Raw genomic sequence first — 18865 nt, forward strand, 5'->3', positions numbered from 1 at the left:
TGGATCCATTCATTCCATTGGAAACACAGGTTCTTTTTTTTCTTTTTTGTTCACTTTACTGGAGTAAATTTTCACCACTCCACTACATCTCAGGCAATTTGAAAATAGCCGATATGCATGTTGTGATTTTTTAGATCTGCTATTTTCAAATGATTTTTTAAATACATTTTATACATTTGAAAACGTGTGAGATGGGACATTCTCCATACTGAGTACTTTTACTTTTGGTACTTTACATACATTTTGATGCCAAATCTTAAAGTAAATGTTGGATTCCAGACCTTCACTTGTAAGAGTATTTCTACATTGCAGTAATTACTTTTACTTAAGTTTAAAAAAAAAAAAAGTACTTTTACTACCACTGTTGATACTTTTACTTGAGTAAAAAAATGGATTACTTTTTACACCACTGATTGGAACACGGGTACTTTTTTTTCATTCCCTGAAAAGTAACAGTGACATACGGGCTTTCGAGCCGACAGCGACCAGCAGCCTATGCATACCTCAACCAGTCCACCTCGCCGTGATTGGACAGCCGATCCTAAACTGCTCCCTGCTGAAGCCAGTCTCTCTCTGATCCACAATAACTGCCACAGAGAGCCTGGAAAACACCAGTTTACATGAATAATGAGTGCATATTTGGATGTATATTATTGACCGCAACGAACACAACAATGTAGAAATGGATCTAATGAAACTCTTCGGCACCGTTATCGCCGTCTTCTTACACCCTGGATCATCCGCGTCTAAAATAAACGGTAAGATCCTTAGAACGGCGGAGAAACGGTAGCCGACAAACTAACGGAAAGTGTGACACAGCTATGAGCGTGTTTTTTTAGTTGAAAATCAATATCAGGCTGTTTTTTTATATAGGTTACCAATTGTTTCAAAGACGGGGATTTTGTTGTAGCCATGGATCACAAGACGGGTCATCTGACTGTCACGACCGTGTCATGGATGAACTTCAACCTGGTGTTTGCACTTTATCCCTTTCATCTGCATAAAGGTTCTGATTTCAGATATAAAGTGCTTACCCCATGGCCACGGATGTTAAAATTATGTACGGGCTCTCAGAAGTGCCCGTATCTTCCATAGTGTTTAATAAAAAGCATTTTAATCCGATTGGTGGCCATTTTCTCATAGAGTTATAATGTATCAGAGTGCGATACACCTCCCAACCGATAGGGTTACGTAGTTAAAGTACAAATGGCAAAAATACGGAGAAAATGGCCACCAATCGGATTAAGATACTTTTTATTGAACAATACGGAACAGGCACGTAGTTCTGAGAGCCCATACATAATTGAAATATCCGTGGCCATGGGGTCAGCACTTTATATTGGAAATGTGAACGTTCATGTATATGTACAGGTCGTAAATGGAGAAAGTGCAAACACTATGTTGAAGTTCATCCATGACTGTCATGATATGACAGTCATGTTTCAGGGCTAGCCTGGATTGTGTAGCGTTTTTTCCACACACAATAAAGTTGTGTTGTAAAATTAATCAGTTAATTTTTCTTTTTAAATTAAATGTATTATAATTTCAATGTGTTCTGTTGACATTATTATATGGTGAAATATATTGATATCGCCTCGAGGCTAGTCTAGGCCTTTGCCTTTCTAAAGATGATCAACAAACAAAACAAAACAGCACATGATGTGGGGAAACGTCAAAGTCTCGGCTGACTTTCAAGTTCGATTTTGAACATTTGCTCAAAATAATCGAACTAATAGCATGATCTCACATTGAACGTATAGGTTAGGGAAATAATCTGGTCAAAGGTTTTGTAGAGGTGTAAAGTAACTACATTTACTCCAGTACTGTACATAAGTAAACTTTTGAGGTATTTTTACTTACTGGAGTATTTCCAATTTTCAGTACTTTTACACTCAGAGGCAAAAATTATACTTTTACTCCACTTCAATTATTTGAAAACTGTATAGGCTACTAGTTATTTTGTAGATTTGTATTATTATTACAAAACATAGGCCTATGTTAACCACTTCAGCCCTAGCATATTTACAATACAAATAGCAGATCTACAATGCATATCCTATGCAACATTGTGAGCTTGTAGATATGCTATTTTCAAAAGATTTGTATTCATTTGAAAACTTGTGAAATGGGACATTCTGCATGATGAGTACTTTCTACTTTCGGTACTTTAATTTAAGTACATTTTTATACCAATACTTTGTACTTTTACTCAAGTGAATTTTGATTACCAGACTTTGTACGTGTAGAGTATGTCATTGCAGTATTGATACTTTTACTTAAGTAAAAACATGCTTTTTCCACCACTGGGTTTTGTTTTCTGAAGCAAGAGCATTGATTTAATGGCTTCATTATTTACGACGCCTTCATTGTGTGTAGGCTAAACCAGATGCTCTGCGGTGCACATAGGGACATAAGCTATAGAGCAGGCCAGGGGCCTTCAACGTTTTCCAGGCCAAGGACCCCAATAGCTGAGAGAGGAAGCAGGGACCCCCACTACATGTTGTATAAAATTGTGCTGCAGATTAAACTTTGTCATAGATTTCACAGATAGCTTCATCGACTGTCAGTGTTGTGTAAATTAATAGTTTTTGTTTATTTCAGACATTTAACCCTCAACACTTAGTAAACTTGACCTTTGGCTCTAGTTGGTCTGCTCCTTTTTCCCTCCACACCAAACTACTTTGCCAAAAATATGTCAAATAGCTTGTAGGCGTTGTGAGCTTGTAGCTTGTAGATCTGCTATTTTTGGCTAAAGTTCTCCTCAGTATAGGGATGCTAGGGTGCTAAGTGGTTAATGTAATTTATATATATATATATATATATATATATATATATATATATATATATATATATATATATATATCTCCTATCACACAAAGAATTGGCGGCCCCCCTGTAGTAACTCTGTGGACCCCCTAGGGGTCCCGGACACCCTGTTGAAGACCCCTGAGCTAGAGACATAGGGTCCGACCAAGCTAGCCTTAGAATGGCTGTGATATATTACATACATTTCATGTATTTCATGTGCATAATATTACATACATGAGGTATTATGTAATATCACACAGCCGTTCTAATGATAGATCCAAGCCAAGATAGTGTTTCAGACAGGTAATTATTAGTAATGTTTTTTTAGCTTGCTTGCAAAGGAAGCACCCAGAAGATGTTCTTATATTAATTCATAGTCTTAATTTACCCCTGCACCCAATTTCGGGTCCCTCAACAGTCTTGAGAAACAAAATAAAAATGCATTCAACAATCTATCCTTTCACTTGTGTGTTAATGTGAGTTTAGAGGGCTGCAACTATCAATTATTTTCTTACAGATTATTCTACTGATTGCTTTCCTAATCGAACAATTGAGAAGCAATATGTTTGTTTCTAATTCCTTATAACCAATGAAGCGATTAACCACTTGTTATTTTAATTTATACCCTGTTGCACAATGGTTTCATGCAAAAATAGTGAAAGTAGCAGATCTACAGTACAAGCTCACAAGCTCACAAGGCATTGACGTGTTATGAGCTTTTACTGTAGATTGTCTATTTTTTACTATTTTGTTTACTTTTTTGAAACTTTTCGTCTATAACGACATGCCCAAAATAGGGGTCGATTATTAATAGATTATTTTCATAAATTATTGATAATTTTTCTATAATCGATTAAATGGATTAGTTGGATTGAAACTGTTGCTCCCCCTCTGTGGGACGTGCGTCCGTCCGTCCATGCATCCAGGCCAGAGGATCTGTCGCAGAGGGACGGAGCGTCCGTGCTACAAGGTGTCCTACATCCAGGACAGCAGGCGGAGGCTGACCTTCGAGGATGCCCGGCAGGCCTGCAGGCAGGACGGAGGGGACCTGCTCAGCATCGAGACGGACAGCGAGCAGAGGCTGATCGAGAGGTTCATACAGCAGCTGCAGGCCGGGGACGGAGACTTCTGGATCGGCCTGCGGCGGAGCCCGCAGCGCCACCGGGCGTCTGGGAGCAGCAGCCCCCCGGCGTGTCCATCGCAGTACTACTGGCTGGATGGGAGCAGGGCCAAGTTCAGGTTGTTGTTTACACTGAGTTTATTATACCTTTACACCGTGTGTACTCTCCTTCAGTAAAGTAAAGTGTAAAAGTAACTAAGTACATTTACTCAAGTACTTTTACTTTACTGGAGTATTTCCAATTGTCTATATACTTTTGCTTCTACTCCGCTACATCTCAGAGGCAAATATTGTACTTTTACTCCACTACAATTATTTGAAAACTTTATTTACTAGTTGTTTTGCATTATGAAACATACATTAACCACTTTAGCCCTATTTTATAGCTAGGCTATTTGAAAACAGCCGATCTACAAGCTCACAACGTTGTGAGCTTGTAGATCTGCTATTTTCAAACATTTTAGTACTTTTACTTTTGGTACTTTAAGTACATTTTGATGCCAATACCTTTGTACTTTTACTCAAGTACATTTTTTATTCTGGACTTTTACTTGTAACAGAGTACTTCTACATTGCAGTATTAATACTTTTACTTTTACATTTGAGTACTTTTTCCACCACTGCTGGCTGGATGGGAGCAGGGCCAAGTTCAGGTTGTTTACACCAGCAGTTCTCAAACTTTTTCATGCAAAGGACCCCCAAATTGATATAAATATTTGGCCATGGACCACCCTCTGAAAATGTTTTGTACCAGGGAGTCCAGGGACCCCCAGAAGAAAAGATTTGTGTAAAAAAATAAAAATCTTCCAAACATTTCCGATATTTTTCAAAAAATGCTAAAAATAGCAGATGTACAAGCTCGCAGCGTGGCACGAAGTGAAGCACTGTGAACTTGAACGTGTACATCTGCTATGTAGGAATAGCCAACATATAAATGGATAAAGTGGTTGAAATGACAAGACAAGAGTCTAATAATTGCATGGTCTCTCCGTCCAATCTTTACCTAACCATACTAACCATGCATGTCATTTTGTGAGTGAAGCCCACAAAACAAGCCAAATGGAAATGGTGATCTAAACCCTGACCCAAGGAAAATATTGGTATAACTAAAAGATTCACCAAACACATTTTTTTCTCACATATTTGTCAACATCTATCTTTCACACTCTTCATTGATTGATTGATTGATTGAATACTTGATTAACAGTTTGTAAAAAGTACAGTTATACAATAATGCTAAAAGGATAACACAAAAAGCCCTGAGGGTTTGTTTCCATTGTGGTCCTGTGTATTCAATTGATCATTCAAGACATATAAAGACATTCAATACTATACAAGAAATTATCAATACTAGAAGCAGTAAAAGTATCTTTACAGAAAAACTGTAGGTGGTAATTTATTTTGAGAAGCTAGAAGACTTGTCTAGGTCCAGTTACAAATTACAGACAGGTGCTCTTTTATGGCGGTTTTGAAGGAGGGTAGGGGGTAGCACTTTTTGATTCACTTTCACTCACTTTCACTTTCAATCACTTTCACTTCTCCAGACATTTCCTGGTTGTGCACATCACTGCTCATGCTGTGTTTGTTAATGCTTGGAAGTGGATCTATTTCATGACATCATGCCCCATAACAACGTTGAGCTGTGATTGGTCTACTTTTGAGCGGACAGACATACATAGGCCTACATAAATTTGTACAATCCACATCCATGATACATTGTAGGCTACCTATGGAGTAGTGGTTGGTATTACAGTGGGTGTTATTAACACTGGATTTGATAAACCAACCACATATGGTTGACCGGAGTTCCTCAGGGCTTTATGCCAGTGGTTTTCAACCCCTAAATTGATATACATTTGGCCGCGGACCCCCATCTGAAAATGTTGTGAAGCAAAGATTTGAGTTAAAAATGTTCGCTTTAAAATATATATCTATTCAAGGCTATGCACACATTTTCAAGATTTTTCAAAAATAGCAGATCTACAAGCCCACTTTGAGAACCAACGCTCTATGCTATGTGTCTTTTCTGTTTTTCTGTTATTGTGGGGAAGGCTTTTGCTGAAAATAGACGATCTGCTATTTTCTGCGAAAGCTTTCCCCACAGTGTATACATATAATTTCAGTGAAAGCTTTGTGGGAGTTGTGGATGGGAGAGGGTAGAGGGACAGATGTCGTGCATTTGGGGATGATGCTTTGTGCTTGTTAGCATAAGACCCATCACAATTAACTGATGTATCATGTTAGGATGGATAGTGCATATTCTATTTTTGTTTTGCCTTTCATGTTGCCGACCCCAGGAAGAGTTGCTTTTTCCATGTCTGGCAGCTAATGGGGATCTGAATAAACAATAAGCAGACTTGAATACAGACAGCCACATCATAAATGTGCTGAAAATGTCATACATCCCACTTTGTTTGACCCACTATTTATTAATACTTGGGCATACAGTAAAGGAATGTGTACAGTGTGTTGCAGAGTGGAATGTCTATTATGAGTTCTTCATTATTGGACAATTAATCAACTATACTTAGTTGACCATGGTCCCCCATGCAGAGCTCTGTACTTGGTCCCCTCCATTTCTCCCCTCCACACCTAAAAAGATATCCAATCTACAAGATCACAACGCGTTGAGCTTGTAGATCTCTATTTTTGCCTTAACGTCCCCCCCCCCCCCCCCCCCCCCCAGAATGAGCACGCTAGGGCAATGGTTCTCAAAGTGAGGTCCAGAGCCCATGGGGTCCTTGGGGAGGTTCCAGGGGGTCCCCAGTAAAGAAATGTGTTAATACAGCATCACAATCATTTTAACCACTTTATCCATTTATACGTTGGCTGTTCAAATCTACAAGCTCACTTCTGTGAGCTTGTAGATCTTTTTTTTTAATTGAAAAATATCGAAAATGTTTGGAAACTTTTGAATAATTTCTATTTTGTTTTACATAAATCTGCTCTTCTGGGGGAGGGGGGGGGGGGTCCCTGGCACTAAACATTTTCCTATGGGGGTCTCCGTGGCCAAATACATATCAATTGGCACGAAAAGGGTTTGAGAACTACCGCACTGGGGTTCATGTGGTCATAAGAACATGGCAGATTTCATAACACTGTGAAAAGCCTAAACGATCCCATTGAGAGTAACATCAAAGACTTGTCGTTTTCAATCCAATTTCCTGCAGGAATTGGCACTGGGACGAGCCGTCCTGCGGGCGAGAGATGTGTGCGGTACTGTACCACCAGCCCTCTGCACCGCCCGACGAGGAGGGCCACTTCCTGTTCCACTGGAACGACGACAACTGCAACTCCAAGAACAACTATGTGTGCAAATACCCAGAAGGTGAGTGACTAGACCACCGTGCCGTGTCCACATGCTGTTGTTCCTGGCCTCACGAGCAGTGGTGGAAAAAGTAATCACATTTTTGGCTTAAGTAGAAGTATCAATACTGCGATGTGGAAATACTCTGCTACAAGTATAAGTCTGTAGTTCAAAATTGACTTGAGTAAAAGTACAAAAGGTATTGGTATCAAAATGGACTTAATGTATCAAAAGTAGAAAGTACTCGTTCTGCAGAATGTCCCATTTCACAAGTTTTCAATCATTTTGAAAATAGCAGATCTACAAGCTCGCAATGCGTCGCGAGTAGCTTGTAGATCGGCTATTTTCAAGCGGACGAAATGTATATAGGGCTGAAGTGCTTAATGTATGTTTTGTAATAATAATCAAAATCTGCAAATTAACTAGTAACTAAAGTTTTCAAATAATTGTAGTGGAGTAAAAGTACAATGTTTGCCTCTGAGATGTAGTGGAGTAGAAGTAAAAGTACTGAAAATTGGAAATACTCCAGTAAAGTAAAAATACCTAAAATTTTGACTTGAGTACAGTACTTGAGTAAATGTACTTAGTTACTTTACACCACTGCCCACGAGGAGTGTCCGTAATGAACCACATGGACATTTACGCGGTCCATTTGGTTCCATGAAGTCAGTTCTCATGTCAAGGACCCTCAAATTGATCCGGCTGCAGTGCGGACCCCTAATCTGAAAACATTTTAGTGCCATGCGGACCCTGTCGTTGCGATGCCACGTGTTGTGAGCTTGAAGATCTGCTTTTTTTCCTCCACCGTTTTAAAGGAGAATACCGGACAAATTAAGTGTTGTCTTTGATGTCTCGTTACTCACGACCGACGTGAAAAGTGGCGTTCTTTTTTTCCATAGATTCCCGTGTCGTCATTTTTTAAACCCCCTCCGTTGTCAGAATGGGAGCGCGTGGGTTAGGGAGATTCGTCTATTATAACCGAGGCAAAGTTGTTTTTCTCTCTACTGCTAGTCATTGTGGAGTCTCATGATAGTCAAACATGCGTTGAAATTTCCTGCGAGGCCACCGTTAATGGCGAACGAGTGGCTTGTTTCCAGAACCTGGCAACACGAGTTGCCAGGTTCTGGAAAGAAACAAGCATCCAGTGTTAAATCGTTCGCCATTAACGGTGGCCTCGCAGGAAATTTCAACGCATGTTTGACTATCATGAGACTCCACAATGACTAGCAGTAGAGAGAAAAACAACTTTGCCTCGGTTATAATAGACGAATCTCCCTAACCCACGCGCTCCCATTCTGACAACGGAGGGGGTTTAAAAAATGACGACACGGGAATCTATGGAAAAAAAGAACGCCACTTTTCACGTCGGTCGGTGAGTAACGAGACATCAAAGACAACACTTAATTTGTCCGGTATTCTCCTTTAACTGTGTAACTATGTAACTTTCCTCTTCTACCCCGGATAAACCCTGGTTTCCTGTGCAAGTGCTGAAATTGAGCGAATTGAGCCATTGAGCTAATGCTTGCTCAGGGGATAAATTCAATCGTGACCTTCAGGTCAAAATCTGTGTCAGATCCTGTGTCTATAGGTGAGACACGACCTTTGACACGATCTGAATGTCTCAATAGAAGAGCAGGGAGACAAAATACAACCACCCCAATTGTATAAGTTATATTGTGTTAACATACTCTACCATACAGATTGGACAAAATGACATTTTGTTCATTAACTATTTAAGACCGGGAACGCATCTGTGTCATTTTTTGATTTCTATGGCTATTCAAAAATAGCAGATATACTATGAGCTTGTAGATCTGCTATTTTGTGAAAAAAAAAATGGAAATGTGTGCAAATCTTATATATATATATATATATTATATATATATTTTTCAAAGCGAACATTTTCAACTCTGTTACAACTTCTGGTGGTCCCTGGAACAAAATATTTTGAGATGGGGGGTCCACGGCCAAATATATATAATTTTTGAGAACCACTGATATTATAGCAACATAGGATTTAGAAGACAGTTGTAGAATCCCCCAGAAGCAAAGATTTGAGTTACAAATGTTTGCTTTAAACAATATATATATTCAAAGATTTGCAAAAAAAATCCACGATTTCCCCCCCAAATATAGCAGATCTACGAGTGCCGCGCTATGAGCTTGTAGATCTGCTATTTTTGAATAGCCAAAGAAATCTAAAATGACTCGGATGCGTTCCCGTTCTAAATGGGTTAAAAAAAAGTTGCATAGTGCTGCTTTAAGATCTTTTTTAAATGATAATAATAAAGGAACGGTTGTGGACATGCAATGTTTACACCCGACAGCAATAAACATGGATCTGCAGGGAATGCTTCTTGAAGATTTCAGAATGACGTAATAATTAAATGAGCACTGGAGTCCAGTGATGTTCAGTCACAAGGTCTGTGAGAATGAGAAATAGGCCATCCTGCATAATGAGTACTTTTATATTTATTTATTTATAATGTAGATGCCAGTACTTTCACCCCAAAAAAATTATGCAGAACTTTTACTTGTAGCAGAGTATTTCTACATTGTGCTCTATTGCTACTTTTACTTAAATAGAACTCTATACTTCTACCCAGTGGTGTAAAGTAACTAAGTACATTTACTCAAGTACTGTACTTAAGTATACTTTTGAGGAATTTTTACTTTACTGGAGTATTTCCCATTTTCAATACTTTTACTTCTACTCCACTACATCTCAGAGGCAAATATTATACTTTTACTCCACTACAATTATTTGAAATTGAAAATGTTGAAATGTTTGCAGATATACATTATTATATTATAAAACACACATTAACCACTTCAGCCCTATTTTATACATAGTCTGTTTGAAAATAGCCGATCTACAAGCTCAACAACGCGTCACATCGCAACGCGTTGTGAGCTTATGTAGATCTGCTATTTTCAAACATTAGTACTTTTACTTTTGGTACTTCAAGTATATTTTGATGCCAATACTTTTGTACTTTTACTCAAGTAACATTTTGAACACAAGCCTTTTACTTGTAACAGAGTATTTTTATATTTTGGTATTGCTACTTTTACTTAGGTAAAGAGTACTTCTTCCACTACTGCTTCTACCACCTGCTGCCTACCTGTATGTATCAAGAAAGATTAGTTTACTGAATGAGGCTACAGTAACTAATATCTTTGCATTTTTACAGAAAGACTGCCAGTGTTTACAGTGGCAGGGGAAACGGTACAACCAGGTAGGGTCCTGTACAACACACAATGTTTCATGTATTTGTGCATCATATATCTGAGAAAGTAGAAAGACAATCATACTGTAGGTAGCCTGAAGGATCAGTCATTTGGTTGTACTTGGACCAAGGAAAAGTCAGAAGAAACCATTGCATCACAGTTCTTCATCAGCTTTTCTCCATGTCTCTTTGTTGTTCCACTAGATCTATGTGAAGGAAGCCCTCTAGTGGTCAAACTAGACAGAGGTCCTCTGTTACATAACCTCTCACATAATCGTTGCTGTCAGGCAGAAACCTCATATCTCCATATTTCTATGTTTTTTTTTCGTAAATGAATGGCCTACTTCACCGCACAAAAGTAGAAAATAGCAGATCATCGCAAGCTTGTAGATCAGCTATTTTCACTATTTTTAAACATTTTAAAAATACTAATAAAGGAGGAATGGTTTCCACACGACAGCAGTGATATTTCAGTTTGTACCAGATTCAAGAATGTGTCAAATAAAAAAAGTAAAGAAGATTTACTATTTACTGACATGTTATTCAGCTAACTCCATCGTAGTTGACTTTATCGACGTAGGAAATAGAATCAGAAGGTTTTAATTGTCACTATACGCGAAATGCTATTTTTTGCGGTCCACAGGGTACTGTGCTAAATACCAACAATTATGCTCAATCATGTCTTCAGTTTATTTTTGTCCTCCCACATTCTTTATTCCCGTGTTTGTTTGCTCCGTCATTGTCAGGCTCCAACAAGGTTAATTTGTGTATAAATGAATGTGATTCTGATGATGCTCATCTCATTTCTCCATGACCCAGTTCCGTCACTGAGGCCACGTTTACCGTCTACCACAGAAAGTGATGAGAGGATAAAAAAAGGACTACTAGAGCCATCAGGTAGAGGAAAACCGTCTCATCTTTCACCTTTTGATGCTTGATATTTATTTAGGATTAATGCTCTTTGTTTCCCCAGAAAAAGATGATAGAAAATGACTGAATGGTGAACCCTAGATCTTCCAGAGAAGGCTGAAGGCTGATTTATACTTTGTCGAACGAACCGGCTGTCAGAGTAACTGACAAAAGTAACTAACTTTCAACTGAAAACTTCTGCTGAACTTCAGTTGAACTTTCACCTGAAAAGTAGTTGAAAGTCAGTTTATTTTTGGTGAGCAACACAGTTGTATGACTACGTATAAATGAGGCTTATCCACTTTAAAACCCTATATACTTTAGTTGACCGGGGTCCCCCCCGGGGCTCTGTAATTGGTCTGCTTCTAATTTCCCCTCTGCACCAAATCTCTTCGCCAAAAATAGCACATCTACAAGCTCACCACGTGTCACGTTGCGACACGTTGTGAGCTTGCAGATCGGCTATTTTTGCCTATATTTCTGCTGAATTTTATGACCTATTATGACATGCCCAAAAATAGGGAAACGCTAGGGTTCAAGTGGTTAAGTGAAGTAATGGCCAGTAATGTGTTTTCCTCTGCAGTGTCCCTGTCAGACAACAGTATTCGTCTGTCCTACGTCCTCTACGCCACCATCCCTGTCCTGCTGCTGCTGGTGGTTGTCACAGCGTTCTTCTGCTACAAACGGGTGGCTAAGAGGTACAAAAAAAACAACAGACATTTTACTTAAGTAAAAGTAGCAATACCGCAATATAAAAATACTCTATTACAAGCAAAAGGCCTGTGTTCAAAATGTTACTTGAGTGAACGTACCAAAGTATTGGCATCAAAATATACTTAAAGTACCAAAAGTAAAAGTACTAAAATGTTTGAAAATAGCAGATCTACAAGCTCACAACGCGTCGCATCGCGACGCGTTGTGAGCTTGTAGATCGGCTATTTTCAAATAGCCTAGGTATAAAATATGGCTAAAGTGGTTAATGTATGTTTAATAATGTAATAATGTATTGTTAACTTATTAATCAAAGTTACGACAGACAACGACGAGTTATAATCACATATTAGTTTATTTAAATAGTCAGCCATGCATAGCCAATATACAAGAGCTTATACCGCGGCAGGTCTGCTGAGAATCTTACAAGATCCTCAGGGTCTTTATACATGAGATGAATGTCGTCACAGTGTAATCCAAGTACATTCATTAACGTTATTAGTAGAACAGTTTACCCATCTGAGAGCCTTGACTTTTCCAAGTCCATGTCACAATCACATTGGTCAAGCTGTAGTGGTCTCAGTAGTATTTTGCAATGAGTCTTTAAATTACTCCAGGTATGATATTACGTTAGCTGAGCGGACTGGGTGAGAGTTCAGGACTTGGGCATGATATGTTTTAGTTAGACTTTGCAGAGTCACTGTACCTTTACTACTTAACACAGTAGTGCAGGGCCTTTCTTACTGTTATGGTATATTGAGGGCCAATTATCAGATAATCAATATATATAATACATAATTTATTAACAGTATATCTGCAAAGTAACTAGTAACTAAAGCTGTCAAATAATTGTAGAGGAGTAAAAGTACAATATTTGCCTGAGATGTACTGTAGTGGAGTAGAAGTAAAAGTACTGAAATTTGTAAATACTCCAGTAAAGTAAAGAAAATACCTCAAAATTTCACTTAAGTACAGTACTTGAGTAAATGTACTTAGTTACTTTACACCACTGAAAAAACACCATCACCCCAAATAGCATGATGGTGTTCTGAATCAGTATGTATGTAGGTCAGCTCAGTGGCCTCGTGGTTAGAGTGTCCGCCTTGAGATTGGGAGCTTGGTCATGGGTTCAATGCTTGGCCAAGTCATACCGAAAACTATAAAGACCAGTACCCGATGTATCCCTGCTTGCAGTGGTGTAAAGTAACTAAGTACATGAACTCGAGTACTGTACTTAAGTACAATTTTGAGGTATTTTCACTTTACTGGAGTATTTCCAATTTTCGGTATTTTTACTTCTACTCCACTACATCTCAGAGGCAAATATTGTAGTTTACTCCACTACAATTATTTGAAAACTTTAGTTACTTTGTAGATTTTTATTATTATTACAAAACCACTTCAGCCCTATATACATTTCGGCCATTTGAAAATAGCAGATCTAGCAGCTCACAATGCGTAGCATCGTGATGCATTGTGAGCTTGTAGATCTGCTATTTTCAAAACGTTTTCATACATTTGAAAACTTTGTGACATGGGACATTCTGCATAATGAGTACTCTCTACTTTTGGTACTTTTAAGTACATTTTGATACCAATATTTTTGTTCTTTTACTCAAGAAAATTTTGAATTCCAGACTTTTACTTGTAACAGAGTATATTACATTGCAGTATTTATACTTTTACTTAAGTAAAACATTTTTAGTACTTTTTCCACCACGGAAAACGGTACCTACAAAGTAAGTAGCCGTGGAGACCAATGCTTCCTGTGCCATGTGGGCCACAGTTCAGGAGCCTACTGTATGACCTGTTTCCCTAGCGTGCGGCAGTTTGATGTACAAGTAAAGTTCTTGGCAGTGGTGGAAGAAGTACTCTATTTTACTTAAGTAAAAGTAGCAATACTACAGTGTAGAAATACTTGTGAGCTTGTAGATCTGCTATTTTCAAACATTTTAGTACTTATATTGTGATGCCAATACTTTTGTACTTTTACTCGAGTAGCATTTTGAACGGAGGCTTTTACTTGTAACAAAGTATTTATATTGTAGTATTGCTACTTTTACTTAAGTAAAATATCTGAGTACTTACACCACTGCCCTATCCTATCCTATCCTATCCTATCCTATCTGTATATTGTGGATTGGCATGCTTGCCTACCAATGTCTTGGGGCGGACAAAAGAAGATCATTTTGGCAATATGTAAGCCAGGCATCCATTTCCAGAAGAGAAATAGTCTCCATTTTGTCTAGTAGATTATATTTATTGATGTGTTCCAGGCGGTGGTTGGTGGTGGTTTTAAATGGGTATTAAGGATGATAAATGTGTTTGTTGCAAAAAAAGTAATAAGAACCAATATGAGGTGATCTTTGACAAAAACACAGTTTGATTACTTGGAGATAAAAGACCATAATAACTGAATAGAAATCCCCTCATTGCTAGTAATACACAAACAAAAAACAACCACTGTGCGTGCCCGTGTGCACATATTTGTTATCTATTTATGCATCAGTGAAGTTGGGAGCCTCAAGCTACTGATCCCATAGGCCTACATCAAACGGTCTTAAAACATCATGTGAGCGTCTATGTGCTATTATGTAACCACGGCCCATAAATGTAGCTCCAGGCATCCACAATGTTCTCCATAATATATGCTAATGTATGCATTTTGTTCTTGGAAACGAACTGGGGGGGGTGCTCGCAAACAGATGTAGTGGGGTATTTGTGGCAGACCTATATGTGCACACACACACACACACACACACACACACACACACACACACACACACACACACACACACACACACACACACACACACACACACACACACACACACACACACACACACACACACACACTACAGTAGCTGAAAGCATTGGGCTTCATTACTAATTTGGAGAACATTTGAATTTTTTACTGAAGGCTACAAACCAAGAAGTATTGTGATGATCTTGAAATGAAACGTGTGATGTTCACTTCTTCCATGTCCATATCTATAGGAGGAAGGCAGAGACGGACGGCTATCCCACCGCCGCAGAACCCTGGATGTCAACAACCGCGCCGCCCGGCCCAGTACAAGGACCTTACGCTTTCAGTGACATCACCAAGCTCCAGCACACCGGAGCCCTGGCCTCTGGCGTCGTGTCGGCGGCAGACATCAAGAGGATGACCTTCTGCGTTTCCTCCTCCACTGACACCGCCACCACCCAGTGTGGCGACTATGAGAACGTGTCCGGCGCGGAGAGCGAGAGCGGCTTCGTGACCAACGACATCTACGAGACCTGCAGGCAGCAGCAGAGTCGACAGCAGCGGCGCCGCGGCAGCTGTCACGCCGGCTGGGTGGAAAACGAGATCTACGGATGATAACTGCTTATACGGGGCAATACAGTATATGTCGTTGCTGTCGGGCAGAAACCTTTCGTGTATTTCTGTAAATTAACGCCCTGTTTGATCATTTCACAGCGTCACACAAAAGCATCAAAAGTAGCAGATCTACAAGCTCGAAACGTGGCCCGAAGCGGCACGAAGCGGCGCGTTTCGAGCTTGTCGATCTGCTACTTTTGATCCTTTTGAATTTGAATCCTGAAAAGTTACAGTTTTGGACATATGAGTTTTCCACCCGACAGAGACGATATTGAAGTGAAGTTACATCAATATCGTGATCATGTGAGATACCTTCAACATTTTAGATATAATAATAATAATAATAATAAACAATATAGTCCACTCTCCGTTGTGGTATTTGCATACACATCCTAAGTGACAGGAGCAGTGGGCGCTACGGAGGAGCAGTTATAGGGTTAAGTGTCTTGCTCAGGGAGACCTCGACGCAGAGCCTGGAATCAAACCTGGCAACCTCGGACGTTTGGTTTTCCCAGGCGAGCCCTCTAATCATTCAGCTATGGACACCTTACATTGGATATTATCTTCACGATATTGTCATCACAATATCGATACTGAGGTATTTGGTTAAAAAATATATATATATTTGTTTTGATTTTGTCCATATCGCCCCACTGCCGATCCCTAGATAGTTTCTGTGAGTCTCAGACCCCCCCCCCCATCCCACTTAACCAGCCAACTAATGTGACCCAGGACACAATAGTTCTGTGTTCTCCAATGCTTTCCTCCTCTATACCCTGCTGGTCAGTTGTATAGTGCAGGAGTTCCATACTTTTAAATCCAGTAAACTCTACCCTGGACTATTTGGGTGCTGGGCAGGGTAAATGTTCTACCCATGAGAATCCAAGGTTCAAGGTTCTTTATTGTTATGTCTTCTTGTGTACAGGTACATAAGAGTAAAACATTACTTGTGTTCGTCTCTTTTGGACATGGCAGCAGCGTAGTAATAACATTGATAAACTGCAGTAATGATAGGAAAAGAAAAGTAAACATGTATACAAATATATACACACACAATAGCAGTCAGTACATAGTAGTAGCAAATAGAGATAAAGTGAGTCCACACCTAACTGTAAACGTTTTTGTCGGCATGTCTAATGCTGTAAAAGCGATGCGGCCTGTGTCATTGTGTTTGTCATTGTCAAGGCTCTGGCGCCTGCTAATAAATAAAACTAGTCCTGTACAGTTAATTCCAAGCTAATGCCAATGTGGAGTGTGCATACATTCAGTCTGACTAATGCTTTACGTATAGCAATAAAGTATTTCTTTATTAGTCCACTGAAGCTGGGATTCAAGTTTTGTTGTCTGATGCAACCGAGTGCCCCGGACAGACAGCAACACGGGTTTTGTTCTTAAATAAGCAACAAGGCTAATTGAGTTTGGGAGCGCAAACAGTGGTGAATTACACATTTAATCAGTAAGCTTTGACCAGGGACTGGCTACTCCGACATGTAAACACAAGCAAACAAGTCAACAACTCAGCCCTTTTTTAAATAATTATGTCTCCCAGTGTTGTGAGACAGAAGAAGCACAAGTGGTTTATGACTTTCTTTTTGCCATGGGTGAACGCGTTCCTTTTTCAGAGCTTGTTTTGACTGTTCCTCGCAGCCTTCCAAAGCCAGGGGGATGGTGTCACCTCTGTGTGAGCCTTCCTGTTTGGACGCTGATGTCAGGGAACAGGACAGGCTGGACGGAAACTTTGATGACAGAACACTGGTGACCCCAGTAAACCTCAAAGCTGCAGGGCCTGATCCCTCCCGACACCACCTGACCGCGTCGGACAGACAGACGGAGAGAGAGAGAGAGAAAGAGAGAGAGAGGCTCACCCCCTCCCCACACACACATTGTTTTCAACTATATATTTCTTGTCTTGTAAAAAGATTCGTGAAATCGTCATGGATGTTTAACTTCCAGACACAGGGGTTGTTTGAGAAGATCCATGAGTGAGCTAGTGGGGCTGGGGGTGTCGTGGAAAGGCACGGCCGAGCCCCAGTTTAAGGAGAGGCAGCAGAGAGTGAGTGTGTTCTTGGAGGATGTGAGGCAGGAAATGCCAAAAGCACATCTGGAACTCTTACATTCAGGAAGTCTATGCGTGACAGCATGCAGCAGAGAAGCCTTCAGAGAACTGGCCTAGTAGCACTCCACACATTTCTGCTGCTTGTTAGACCAAGTTGATTGTCAAACCTTTTAATTCAAAAAAGGATATGATATGCATTATTAGGCCACGGATCCCCCATTTGATTAATTCTGTTTGGGTTTTTTATCTCTGGAACCCCAATTTAAACTGTTAAATCCTCAAGTGTTTATTTAACTCTGAGAGCGTACAAATTGTTCCATTTGTACAAATTGTTCCATTTGTACACACAGAGCATCTGTGTCATTTTAGATTATTTTTTTTGCATTGACTATTCAAAAATAGCAGATGTGCTAGCTCACAGCGCGTCACTTCGTGCCATGCTGCGAGCTTGTACATCTGCTATTTTTGAAAATCTTTTGAAAAATCTTGAAAGTGTGAACTAGTGAGAAGCCTTTTGTGGAGTTGGCCTCAGGTCTTAATGGGTTAAAGGAGTAGTTCACCCAAAACATTACTTGTTGACCGGGCAAAGTCTACAGTACTGAGTCTCCTATTGACCAATGACCCGGTCATCAAATTATTGGCTTCAGGAATGCGACATGAAACAAAAACAATCTCCATGAATTCAAGGCTTCATGGGGTGTGTAATTGATAGAAAATAAGTCATTTTTGGGGGTGAACTACTCCTTTAAGGGTCCATTTGGACCCCTGGTGGGTCCCAGGGGCCCGAGGTTGAGAACCAGTGTGTTAGACTGTCTTCTTAAGAGCTGAAGAGAACAATGTGCTGCACCAAAGTGTGGGTGATTATTAGGTCCAATATTCATTTTTTTTACAAGACATTGTGTTGGTGTTTCTCGCTCAGTTACAGATGTTTATAATCAATGCCTCACTTTCGGGGAAAATTTTAAAATGTAAACTATAATATAGCCTACTGTGTTATTTCAAATGTATTGTCATGGTTTGTGTGTTGTGCTTGATGACCCCCCCACTCGAAAACGAGATGATGATGCATCTCAAGGGGCTTATCCTCCTGAAAAATAAATACAATTAAGGACATACTGGATGAATATTACATTGATTGACTGGAGTTTTGACCTGAATATTTTCCACAACATAATTCAGCTGTTGGTTTCAACTTTGCGGTTCAACCAACAGATGGCGATGTTATGTAGCTGTCCTACTAGGGTAAACCCTCCACTTAAAGCTCTTCTGACAGTGGGATTACTGCAATGGGCCTATTGTGAAATCATGCTGTGCAAGAAACGTTCAGTCATAAAATTGTCATGAACCCCATGACACCTAGAGT

The 18865-nt window shown here is 39.7% G+C and overlaps 1 protein-coding gene across 1 annotated transcript; it reads left to right on the plus strand.

Moving 5' to 3' along the window:
* Positions 1-565: 565 nt before the first annotated feature.
* On the plus strand, positions 566-16763 carry laynb (layilin b). Its single transcript, XM_080428029.1, has 7 exons — positions 566-758; positions 3735-4047; positions 7099-7256; positions 10430-10474; positions 11285-11362; positions 11958-12072; positions 15083-16763. Exons 1-7 carry the CDS (start codon positions 644-646, stop codon positions 15444-15446), a joined length of 1188 nt encoding a protein of 395 aa, XP_080284155.1. The 5' UTR covers positions 566-643; the 3' UTR covers positions 15447-16763.
* Positions 16764-18865: the final 2102 nt, after the last annotated feature.

This window comes from Gymnoscopelus braueri (genome assembly GCF_963280865.1).
Source record: "Gymnoscopelus braueri genome assembly, chromosome: 5".
Classification (NCBI taxonomy): domain Eukaryota; kingdom Metazoa; phylum Chordata; class Actinopteri; order Myctophiformes; family Myctophidae; genus Gymnoscopelus; species Gymnoscopelus braueri.